Source organism: Hypanus sabinus, chromosome 6 (assembly GCF_030144855.1).
Source record: "Hypanus sabinus isolate sHypSab1 chromosome 6, sHypSab1.hap1, whole genome shotgun sequence".
In the NCBI taxonomy this organism is placed as follows: Eukaryota; Metazoa; Chordata; class Chondrichthyes; order Myliobatiformes; family Dasyatidae; genus Hypanus; species Hypanus sabinus.
The window spans coordinates 164,780,738-164,793,131 of NC_082711.1; the positions used below are offsets into that span (position 1 = coordinate 164,780,738).

The 12,394-nt window shown below is 50.8% G+C and overlaps 1 protein-coding gene across 8 annotated transcripts in view; it reads right to left on the reverse strand.

The window, feature by feature from the left end:
- Positions 1 to 12,394, reverse strand: part of nek8 (NIMA-related kinase 8) — a 230,646-nt gene that overhangs the window by 172,651 nt on the left and 45,601 nt on the right. For all 8 annotated transcript variants that reach the window (XR_009512814.1, XR_009512815.1, XM_059973353.1 and 5 more), the window contains one exon: positions 3,406 to 3,556. Coding sequence is in view for 6 of the 8 variants with exons in the window: in XM_059973353.1 (XP_059829336.1) it covers positions 3,406 to 3,556 (151 nt within the window). In the remaining 2 variants the exon portion in view is untranslated. The remainder of the gene's footprint in view (positions 1 to 3,405; positions 3,557 to 12,394) is intronic.

Sequence of the window (12,394 nt, forward strand, 5' to 3'; positions counted from 1 at the left end):
CCCCTCCATGCCCGTGCTCGGCGGCTTCCCCCGGACAAGCTCCGACTGGCGAAGGAGGAGTTCCAGAGGATGGAGGAATTGGGGATCATCCGGCGGTCCGACAGCCCATGGGCCTCCCCCCTGCACATGGTGCCCAAAGCGACGGGGGGCTGGAGACCGTGCGGCGACTACCGCAGGCTGAACGAGGCTACCACACCGGACCGCTACCCTGTGCCGCACATTCAGGACTTTGCAGCAAACCTGCACGGCGCACGGATCTTCTCCAAGGTAGATCTCGTCCGGGGATACCATCAAATCCCGATGCATCCTGACGACGTCCCCAAAACGGCTCTCATCACCCCTTTCGGCCTTTTCGAGTTCCTCCGCATGCCGTTCGGCCTGAAGAATGCCGCACAGACGTTCCAGCGGTTAATGGACGCGGTGGGACGGGACCTGGACTTCGTGTTCATCTATTTGGATGACATCCTCATAGCCAGCGGCAGTCGTCAGGAGCATCTGTCCCACCTCCGTCAACTCTGCGCCCGACTGAGTGAGTACGGTCTTACAATCAACCCCGCCAAATGCCAGTTCGGACTCGATACCATTGACTTCCTGGGCCACAGGATTTCTAAAGACGGGGCAACCCCTCTGCCCGCTAAGGTAGATGCGGTCCGCCACTTCCCCCGACCCACCACGATCAAAGGCCTTCAGGAATTCGTAGGTATGGTCAATTTCTACCGCCGCTTCCTCCCTTCAGCTGCCCAGATCATGCACCCCCTGTTCGCCCTGATGTCGGGTCCGAGCAAGGACATTACCTGGGACGAGGAGTCCGCCGCCGCTTTCGTTCAAACGAAGGAAGCTTTGACGGACGCCGCAATGCCAGTACATCCCAGAATGGACAGCCCTACCGCCCTCACAGTGGACGCATCAAACACGGCAGTCGGTGGGGTGCTGGAGCAGCTCATCGCAGGTCGCTGGCAACCCCTGGCGTTTTTCAGCAAACACCTGCGGCCACCCGAGCTTAAGAACAGTGCTTTCGACCGGGAACTGTTGACGCTCTACCTGGCAATCCGGCATTTCAGGTACTTCCTAGAAGGTCGGCCCTTCACCGCGTTCACGGACCACAAACCGCTTACCTTTGCGTTTACGAAAGCGTCTGACCCCTGGTCGTCCCGCCAGCAACGCCACCTGTCCTACATCTCTGAATATACGACGGATGTCCGGCACGTCTCGGGTAAGGACAATGTTGTGGCGGATGCGCTCTCTTGCCCTACCGTTCATGCCCTTTCCCAAGGGGTAGACTTTGAGGCACTGGCAGAGGCGCAGCAGGCGGATGAGGAGATTCCGAGTTACAGAACCGCAGTCTCTGGTCTGCAGCTCCAGGACCTCCCCGTGGGGGTGAGAGAACCCTACTCTGTGACGTCGCCACCGGCCAGCCCCGTCCAGTCGTCCCGACAGCATGGCGGCGCCGCGTTTTCGACTCCATTCATAACTTGGCGCATCCCTCCATCCGGACAACTGTCCGGATGGTTTCCAGCAGGTTCGTTTGGCACGGACTCCGCAAACAGGTCAGTGAATGGGCCAGAACGTGCATGCACTGCCAGACGGCCAAGGTGCAGCAGCACACCAAAGCCCCACCGAAGCAGTTCCATCCCGCCCACCGGCGTTTCGACCACATTCATGTGGATATCGTGGGCCCCCTGCCAGTGTCGCGCGGAGCGCGTTACCTCCTGACTATCGTGGACCGGTTCACAAGATGGCCAGAGGCGGTCCCGCTCACCGACACCACCTCCGAATCTTGTGCCCGAGCCCTGATCGCCACCTGGATATCTCGCTTTGGTGTCCCGGCCCACATTACCTCCGACAGAGGCGCCCAGTTCACCTCCAGCCTGTGGTCAGCTATGGCCAGCCTTTTGGGGACTCAGCTGCACCACACAACTGCCTACCACCCACAGTCGAACGGGCTAGTGGAGCGTTTCCACCGTCACCTGAAGTCGGCCCTCATGGCTCGCCTGCGAGGAGCCAACTGGGCGGACGAGCTTCCCTGGGACCTACTCGGCATCCGCACAGCGCCCAAGGATGACCTGCACGCCTCGTCGGCCGAGTTGGTATACGGCGCGCCCCTGGTCGTCCCTGGGGAGTTCCTACCAGCCCCAAGGGGGCAAGAGGAAGAACCCGCAGCAGTCCTGGGCAGACTACGCGAGAAGCTCGTTAACCTGGCCCCCATACCCACTTCACAGCACGGGCGGCACCCAACCTGCGTACCCAAAGACCTACAGAACTGTAAGTTTGTGTTTGTACGAAGGGGCGGGCATCGGCCACCGCTGCAGCGGCCATACGAGGGGCCGTTTATGGTGCTCCGGAACAACGGGTCCACGTTCGTGCTGGACGTTGGGGGGAAGAGGAGGTTTTCACGGTGGACCGCCTCAAACCGGCCCATGTGGACCTGGCGCAACCGGCCGAGTTTCCGGCGCCTCGGCGCAGAGGCCAACCTCCCAAGCAGGTTCTGGCCCAGACTGTGGACATTGGGGGGTGTATCGCCGGTTCTGGGGGGGGTTATGTGGCGACCCATTTCCTAGCGTATCCGAACCGACTCACAATTAGATAGCCTACGGGGGTTTGCGAGCACAGAGCTTTGGAGCCTCTGCGCCATGGGGGGCCGGTTGACAGAGGCTTAAAAGTGAGGCTGAAGTTTTCGAATAAAGTTTTTTCCTTCGACTGCAGTTACCGACTCCATGTCGTAATTTTAGCACTGTGTGTAGCACACCGCTACAAGCCTGCCTGTTGAAGCGGTGTATTGTAGTGTGACAGTATGCAAACAAATACTTGGAGCCACAGGTGAGAGCTGAGTGTTTGGTGGGGTACAAAGGCAACATTCAAGATGATTGTTGATACCTTCAAATTCTTCATAGACCCTAACTTGTTGAAGTAGGGAAATCATTTCATTTTTACTCCCAGCTGCTTCTGGCATTTCCAAGTCTGAATGCTTGAAACCGCAGTCAGCAAAACAGTTCTGAATTGTCTTAATGCTTACTTCTCACCAACTATAAGTGAGAAAATCACTGGTTTTTGAACACAAACACATGCAACTGACACTATTTAAAAATTTTATTCTAAGTGCAGTGTAGTGTCTAAAGGAAACACTATTCGACTGACACTAATTAGAAAACGTTTGGCAACGGTTTCCTGCCTCGATTAAGCACCACATTGTTCTAAATAAATGAAAGGAATCCCAGCTAGTTTATCAATTTGTTTTTGCTCTTTAAGAGTTGTCCCAAATAAAACAGCTACCCTGATGAATGAATAAGAAAGTTCAGAAAAGCACTGACCATGTCAGTGTTAACTAAATATAGACTGAGTGACAGACATCACCCAGGAGATCATAAGATTATTTTGATATCCACTCAGGGAATACTTTTTCAATACCTATTGCTTCCACAGGCCAAAATGTGATTCTGTGTTGTAAGGATCATTGAAGAATCAATTCCACACAAAACTTTCTGGGCTTCATGCTCTGCTGGAATGTTCACTTGCTGAGGGGAATTATGCGACTCCTGAGTTTCCAAGCCAAGCCGACCTGGTTTAGAAATGGAGAAAAGAATACACATACTGTACATCTCTCACATTTGAATCATTCATTTTACGACTGAATGCATAAGCTTTTTAGCAATCCTGTATTATGTCAACAACTATTATGTGATTAGAATGGAATTGTGGACCTAACTTTTTGTATCACATACCATATCATTCTTTAAAAGCTACATTATGAAATGTAAAAAAAATAAATAATAATAAAAAATAATAGTTGGGTGGATGAATGGATAGATTTTTGAGCTCAATTGAGGACTGCACATTCTGTAGTTAATTAGCATGAGATTTAACGTGCATCTGTAACTCACCCTGACCATCTGTTTTTTTTTGTGTAATATATAGGTTAATTTTGCCTCCTGGGAGAAAAAAGCTACCCAACAGAACTGACAGTTGGCAATGGACAAAAGACCTGCAATAGCTGGAAAACCCAATGACAGGAAAATAATTGAACATTCTGCAACTTGCACATGAACAATAAGGAGTACCAGGCAGCATGAACAGTAGAGGATGAAAACAGAACTACTTATCTCATCAATATGAAATACTAATTTATTTCTCAGATTTCTGTTTGGCCCATCAAACTACTGATTCCCATCAGTCTTATTCCCCACTTATTTCCTTATAACTATTTCAAAGGTTCATTTATGATCAAAGAAAACAAGTCTGAGGTTCTTCTTCTCCAAATAGCAACAATACCAAGAGAGAAGGGCAACATGATTATCAACACCCAAACTCCCCTCCACTGCACGAAATGCAACAAGAACATCAGCTCCCAAATACCCCTCTCCCGTCACAAAAATACGAACAAAAATGCAACAATATCAACGCCCAAACCCCCTCCCCCAGACGAAACGCAAAGAGAACACCAGCCTCCAAATACCTCTCTCCTCGAACCAAAAATGAACAAAAACACAAGAATATCGACCTCAAACCCCCTCCACCACATGAAATGCAAAGAGAACATCGCCCTCCAAATCCCCTCCCCCATAAAAAGAATCTAACAAAAAAAACAATAAGACCACGGACCCCTAAGCCCCCCTCCCCCACTCAAATAATGAGAAAGAGTGGATGAAACACACAGAATATACAAAAAATACAGGACTGAAAAAAAACCATAGTCCATATCTATATCCATATTCAAAATGAAGAAAACCTCAGTAACATCCTCCGAGCACAGTGGCAGGCCACACAGACTCCCCTCTCCGGCAGCAGAGCGATCCCACCAGTGATTAGAAGGCAGGCAGCCAGCGTTCACCTTCTGCATTTGTCTCGATGTCTCAATCACCCTTGTTGCTTTAATCAGCAAATAATGGAAGCTTTAATCAGCAAAATGAAGTTGAACATCAGCTCGTGCCCCCCCCCCACAGCTTCATGCTCGATCACCCAAACGATCTCCAGACTGCAAATCACAGGGTGCAATAGCTCCTCTCATGTACCCTGATGTTGAAATCAGCCACCCAGTCCAGAGGTCATTTACATTAGCCAATTAACCTACAAGCAGCACTTCTTTGGGTTGGGAGAATGAACCAGAACATCAGGGGGAAATCTCAAGGTCATGGAAAAGCATGGAAATTGCAGGTTGATAGTTTCCTATCTCAGGTTTGAACTAGCACTGCCTATACCCCACCATGCTATCCATTAAGGGAATTAAGGAATGTGGGGTTAGTGCAGGGAAGTGGCACTGAGATTAAGGATCTGCCATGAGGTGGGTGAACAGCAGAGAAGGCACAGGCAGCTGAATGGTCCACTCCTGCTTTTAATTTTATTGTCTTCAGGAAATGCACATTCTATGCACTTAAATCCATTTTCTTCTGACCTCTCTCATTTACAGGGTGTTTTCTCCCTTAGAACTACGCTTCACAGGATATTTTTGTTGCTTTGTGTGCCATTCTTTGTAACACAACATACTAAAGACTGTTGTGCGTGAAATTTCTAGGGTTAGCAGTTTCTGAGAGTCAAACCACCTCATCTGGCACCAACAATCATTCCAGAGTCAGTCATTTTAGATCACATTCTCTTCCAATTCTGATGTTTGCTTTGAACAACTGAACCTCTGGACTATTCTCATACTTTTATGTATTGAATTGCTGCCATATGATTGGCAGATTAGATATTTGCATTAATGAGCAGGTGTACAAGTGTACCCAATAAAGTGGCCACTGAGTGTAGATATATAGTATTTTATGACACACTGCACTTTGTGAAAAAGGAAGTATAAACAACATAAATTTAGAGAAATTTCTAAATAATATTGTGGCGACCCATTTCCTGGCGCATCCGAACCGACTCACAATTAGATAGCCTACGGGGGTTTGCGAGCACAGAGCTTTGGAGCCTCTGCGCCATGGGGGGCCGGTTGAGGGAGGCTTAAAAATGAGGCTGAAGTTTTCGAATAAAGTTTTTTCCTTCGACTGCAGTTACCGACTCCGTGTCGTAATTTTAGCGCTGCATGTAGCACACCGCTACAATTGGTGACCCCGATGGTCCAGACGATTTTTGGACCAGAAATGACCGACGCCGCCTCTGTTCATGCGGTTTCGTTGAAACTGCCGGGTTTCTGGACACACCTATGGTTCCAGCAAGCCGAAGCCCAATTCCACGTTCGCCGGATCACCTCAGCAGACACCCGCTACTACTACGTGGTGAGCTCCCTCGACCAGGACACAGCGGCCCAGGTCGCGGAGTTCGTAGAGTCGCCCCCAGCAGACGGCAAGTACACGGAATTCAAAGCCCTGCTCCTCAGGACTTTCGGACTCTCACGCACGAGCGGGCTGCCAGTTTACTGCACCTGGATGGCTTGGGTGACAGACCTCCATCGGCTTTAATGAATGAGATGTTGTCTCTGGCCGACGGACACACATGCCTCATGTTAGAGCAGGCATTCCTGGAGCAGCTGCCCGAGGACATACGCCTGCTGCTATCCAACGCGGATTTCAGTGACACCCAGAAGGTGGCAGCCCGGGCGGACTTGCTGTGGAATGCCAAAAAGGTGAGTGGGGCGTCCATCGCACAGATCTCCCAGCCCCGCTCCCAGCAGCAAACCAGTCCAGGCCCGGCCGCAGAGCCCGCCAACCCCCGGCCCAATGAACACTGGTGCTTCTACCACCAGCGGTGGGGCGCAGAAGCCCGCCGTTGTCGCCCGCCCTGCAAGTTCCCGGGAAACGCCAGGGCCAGCCGCCGCTGATGGCTACGGCGGCTGGCCATCGGGATAGCCTCCTGTATGTGTGGGATAGAAGGTCGGGACGCCGGTTTTTGGTCGATACTGGGGCTGAGATCAGCATTTTACCCCCGACGAGTTACGACACCCGCAGCAGGGCACCGGGTCCCCCCCTGAGGGCCGTGAATGGCAGCACAGTAAGGAGCTATGGCACCCGTCAGGTGCAGCTACAGTTCGGCTCCAGCCAGTTCACGTGGGACTTCACACTGGCCGCTGTAGCCCAACCGCTTCTGGGTGCGGATTTTTTGTGGGCTCACAGCCTACTGGTCGACCTGCCCAGGAAGAGACTGGTACACGCCGAGACCTTTCAGACGTTCTCCCTGGGTGCAGCCCAGTTGCCAGCCCCTCACCTCGGCTCCATCACGCTGTCCGACAACGACTTCACCAGGGTCCTGGCGGAGTTCCCATCGGTTCTGGCACCGCAGTTCACAGCGGCCATGCCCAGGCACGGCGTACAGCACCACATCCCGACCCAGGGACCACCCCTCCATGCCCGTGCTCGGCGGCTTCCCCCGGACAAGCTCCGACTGGCGAAGGAGGAGTTCCAGAGGATGGAGGAATTGGGGATCATCCGGCGGTCCGACAGCCCATGGGCCTCCCCCCTGCACATGGTGCCCAAAGCGACGGGGGGCTGGAGACCGTGCGGCGACTACCGCAGGCTGAACGAGGCTACCACACCGGACCGCTACCCTGTGCCGCACATTCAGGACTTTGCAGCAAACCTGCACGGCGCACGGATCTTCTCCAAGGTAGACCTCGTCCGAGGGTACCATCAAATCCCGATGCATCCTGACGACGTCCCCAAAACGGCTCTCATCACCCCTTTCGGCCTTTTCGAGTTCCTCCGCATGCCGTTCGGCCTGAAGAATGCCGCACAGACGTTCCAGCGGTTAATGGACGCGGTGGGACGGGACCTGGACTTCGCGTTCATCTATTTGGATGACATCCTCATAGCCAGCAGCAGTCGTCAGGAGCATCTGTCCCACCTCCGTCAACTCTGCGCCCGACTGAGTGAGTACGGTCTTACAATCAACCCCGCCAAATGCCAGTTCAGACTCGATACCATTGACTTCCTGGGCCACAGGATTACTAAAGACGGGGCAACCCCTCTGCCCGCTAAGGTAGATGCGGTCCGCCTCTTTCCCCGACCCACCACGATCAAAGGCCTTCAGGAATTCGTAGGTATGGTCAATTTCTACCGCCGCTTCCTCCCTTCAGCTGCCCGGATCATGCGCCCCCTGTTCGCCCTGATGTCGGGTCCGAGCAATGACATTACCTGGGATGAGGAGTCCGCCGCCGCTTTCGTTCAAACGAAGGAAGCTTTGACGGACGCCGCAATGCTAGTACATCCCAGAATGGACGCCCCTACCGCCCTTACAGTGGACGCATCAAACACGTCAGTCGGTGGGGTGCTGGAGCAACTCATCACAGGTCGCTGGCAACCCCTGGCGTTTTTCAGCAAACACCTGCGACCACCCGAGCTTAAGTACAGTGCTTTCGACCGGGAACTGTTGGCGCTCTACCTGGCAATCCGGCATTTCAGGTACTTCCTAGAGGGTCAGACCTTCACCGCGTTCACGGACCACAAACCGCTTACCTTTGCGTTTACGAAAGCGTCCGACCCCTGGTCGTCCCGCCAGCAACGCCACCTGTCCTACATCTCTGAATACACGACGGATGTCCAGCACATCTCAGGTAAGGACAATGTCGTGGCGGATGCGCTCTCTCGCCCTACTGTTCATGCCCTTTCCCAAGGGGTAGACTTTGAGGCACTGGCAGAGGCGCAGCAGGCGGATGAGGAGATTCCGAGTTACAGAACCGCAGTCTCCGGTTTGCAGCTCCAGGACCTCCCCGTGGGCCCAGGTGAGAGGACCCTACTCTGTGACGTTGCCACCGGCCAGCCCCGTCCAGTTGTCCCGACAGCATGGCGGCGCCGCGTTTTCGACTCCATTCATAACTTGGCGCATCCCTCCATCCGGACAACTGTCCGGATGGTTTCCAGCAGGTTCGTTTGGCACGGACTCCGCAAACAGGTCAGTGAATGGGCCAGAACGTGCATCCACTGCCAGACGGCCAAGGTGCAGCAGCACACCAAAGCCCCACCGCAGCAGTTCCATCCCGCCCACCGGCGTTTCGACCACATTCATGTGGATATCGTGGGCCCCCTGCCAGTGTCGCGCGGAGCGCGTTACCTCCTGACTATCGTGGACCGGTTCACAAGATGGCCAGAGGCGGTCCCGCTCACCGACACCACCTCCGACTCTTGCGCCCGAGCCCTGATCGCCACCTGGATATCTCGCTTTGGTGTACCAGCCCACATTACCTCCGACAGAGGCGCCCAGTTCACCTCCAGCCTGTGGTCAGCTATGGCCAGCCTTTTGGGGACTCAGCTGCACCACACAACTGCCTACCACCCACAGTCGAACGGGCTAGTGGAGCGTTTCCACCGTCACCTGAAGTCGGCCCTCATGGCCCGCCTGCGAGGAGCCAACTGGGCGGACGAGCTTCCCTGGGTCCTACTCGGCATCCGCACAGCGCCCAAGGACGACCTGCACGCCTCGTCGGCCGAGTTGGTATATGGCGCGCCCCTGGTCGTCCCTGGGGAGTTCCTACCAGCCCCAAGGGGCCAAGAGGAAGAACCCGCAGCAGTCCTGGGCAGACTACGCGAGAAGCTCGGTAACCTGGCCCCCATACCCACTTCACAGCACGGGCGGCACCTGACCTGCGTACCCAAAGACCTACAGAACTGTAAGTTTGTGTTTGTACGAAGGGGCGGGCATCGGCCGCCGCTGCAGCGGCCATACGAGGGGCCGTTTATGGTGCTCCGGAACAACGGGTCCACGTTCGTGCTGGATGTTGGGGGGAAAGAGGAGGTTTTCACGGTGGACCGCCTCAAACCGGCCCATGTGGACCTGGCGCAACCGGCCGAGTTTCCGGCGCCTCGGCGCAGAGGCCGACCTCCCAAGCAGGTTCTGGCCCAGACTGTGGACATTGGGGGGTGTATCGCCGGTTCTGGGGGGGGGTTATGTGGCGACCCATTTCCTGGCGCATCCGAACCGACTCACAATTAGATAGCCTACGGGGGTTTGCGAGCACAGAGCTTTGGAGCCTCTGCGCCATGGGGGGGCCGGTTGAGGGAGGCTTAAAAGTGAGGCTGAAGTTTTCGAATAAAGTTTTTTCCTTCGACTGCAGTTACCGACTCCGTCTCGTAATTTTAGCGCTGTGTGTAGCACACCGCTACAATATGTTAATAGATGATTACATTTACATCTGCTGGCTCATCACATCTACCTAATATTTGGATGTTTTCCTGTACAATTAATATTATAGTACAATAAATGCAATTATGAAAGCAGTTCTTTTAAGAATATCAAGATTTGATTAGATTAGATTAAAAGAAATCATTCTGCCCAACTGGTCCATGATCTCTAAGATTCCATCTAAGCTAGTCCCATATCCCTCTAAATCATATAGAATTGTACCTTTTAAATATTGCTGTTTATTAATTTATTTTTTATTTGAAGATGCAGCACAGTATCAGACCTTTCCAGCCCAATGAACCCACGCTGCCCAATTACACCCATGTGAACAATTAACTTACTAACCCGTATGCCTTTGGACTGTGGGAGGAAACCAGAGCATCCGAAGGAAACCCATGCAGTTACGGGTAGAACCTGCAAACTCCTTACAGATTGTGGAGGGAATTCAACCCAGGTCACTGGTGCTGTAATAGCGATAGGATTAGCTACTGTACCATTTCATTAATGCACCCAATAACAACAATGATATAAATAATCTACTTGAGGTAGTTGAGGAAGGATTGTTGAACAGCTAACTTGGATTTTATTCAGTTCTATTACAAACCCCACCTTCAATATTAAAAAAAAAGTCATGGAATAACAAATTCCTAGGGCAAGGCTGTATGTAGACCTCATAGTAAATTAGCAATAAAAGCAAGACCTCCATTACAGCATGTCTCTCCAAACCAGATTAAATTGAGAACAGCTTTGAAGATGGAAATAAAAACTATCAATGCACACCTTTAATTTGAAAAATAAAACCAAGATATTAATATTACCACAACTCATACTGCATTTATTTTTAAGTTAGATTTACTTTTCAATGTTTGGCAAATTACACTGCGTGTATATAAGTATCAACCATATCAATATGACCCAAGATGTGATTAAGTTACTGGAAAACTAGTAACTGGACCATTGAGCTGGAGGCATGAGTACGAATCACACCACAAAAGCTAGGAATTTAAATTCAAGCAATTAAAATGTAATTCAGTAATGATGACCTTGACAACCCTATTCCCAAACAGTTTCTCCTTTCAAGGATACAGTACTCAATTCAGTAGGTACTAGTTGCTAAATTCCCATTTTGGTATGAGAATCTGGATAAAGGTACAATATCTGATCTTTGGAAGTGTCATTATTCATCACTTGATAACTACAAGCACACGCTTTTCACTGAGAACTAACAAACAGCTGTGGGAGCCCTACATATTATTTTGTCTTGAATTCAAAAGGTATTGCTCCAAATGGGAACTGGTTTGGTCACGGTTAAAATAACACTGTTACAGTGCCAGCAATCTGAGTTTGTTTCTCGTTGCTGTCTGTAAGGAGTTTTCACATCCTCCCCTTCACCATGTGGCTTTCCAGTTTCCTCTCACATCCCAAAGCTGTATGGGTTAAGTAGGTTAACTAGTCACATAGTTGCAATTGGGCAGCATGGGCTCATGGACCAGAAGGGCCTATTACTGTGCTATATCTTTAAATAAAATTAAAAAATTAAAATGCAGTCACACCAGCGAGTGAGGCTGAGACCTTCCTGTTACATAGAACTAATCTTACATATCAAGAAATGATTTATTTCTACCAATTGAGGTATCAAAGTGGTCCTGCAAAAAAAAGTAGATGAAAATCTTAAAAATACTGTTTCCAACAGTATAAATGGTACTGTGAGTTTCCGGCACCTTTAATCCAAGCAATTGGCAAGTAAACCTAACAGAAAAGTATTCCTGCATCCAGACTTAGTTTTGTTTATATTAATGCTTCCAATAAAGCAAAATCAGTAACTGGAGGATAAACTTAACTGACAAGAAAACTAGTCAAGAGTTTTTTTTTAGACATGTTCAGATTTGATTGTCACTTGTATGATATGAAATTAATGCATTGCCTAATGGCTATAGATTTAGATTCAATAAAGGCTTGCATACAGGAAGTTGTAGGCGAGTCATATTCTGCTTGGAGGTTGGTGACAAGTGGTGTGCCTCAGGGATCTGTTCTGGGACCCCTACTCTTCATGATTATTATAAATGACCTGGATGAGGAAGTGCAGGAATGGGTTAGTAAATTTGCTGATGACACAAAGGTTGGAGGTTGCGGATAGTGCAGAGGGTTGTCAGAGGTTACTGCAGGATATTGATAAGATGCAAAACTGGGCTGGGAAGTGGCAGATGGAGTTCAACCCAGGTAAATGTGAGGTGGTTCATTTTGGTAGGTCAAATATGATGACAGATTAATGTCTTATGATGTCTTATTAATGTTAAGACTCTTGGCAGTGTGGAGGATCAGAGGGATCTTGGGGTCTGAGTCCATA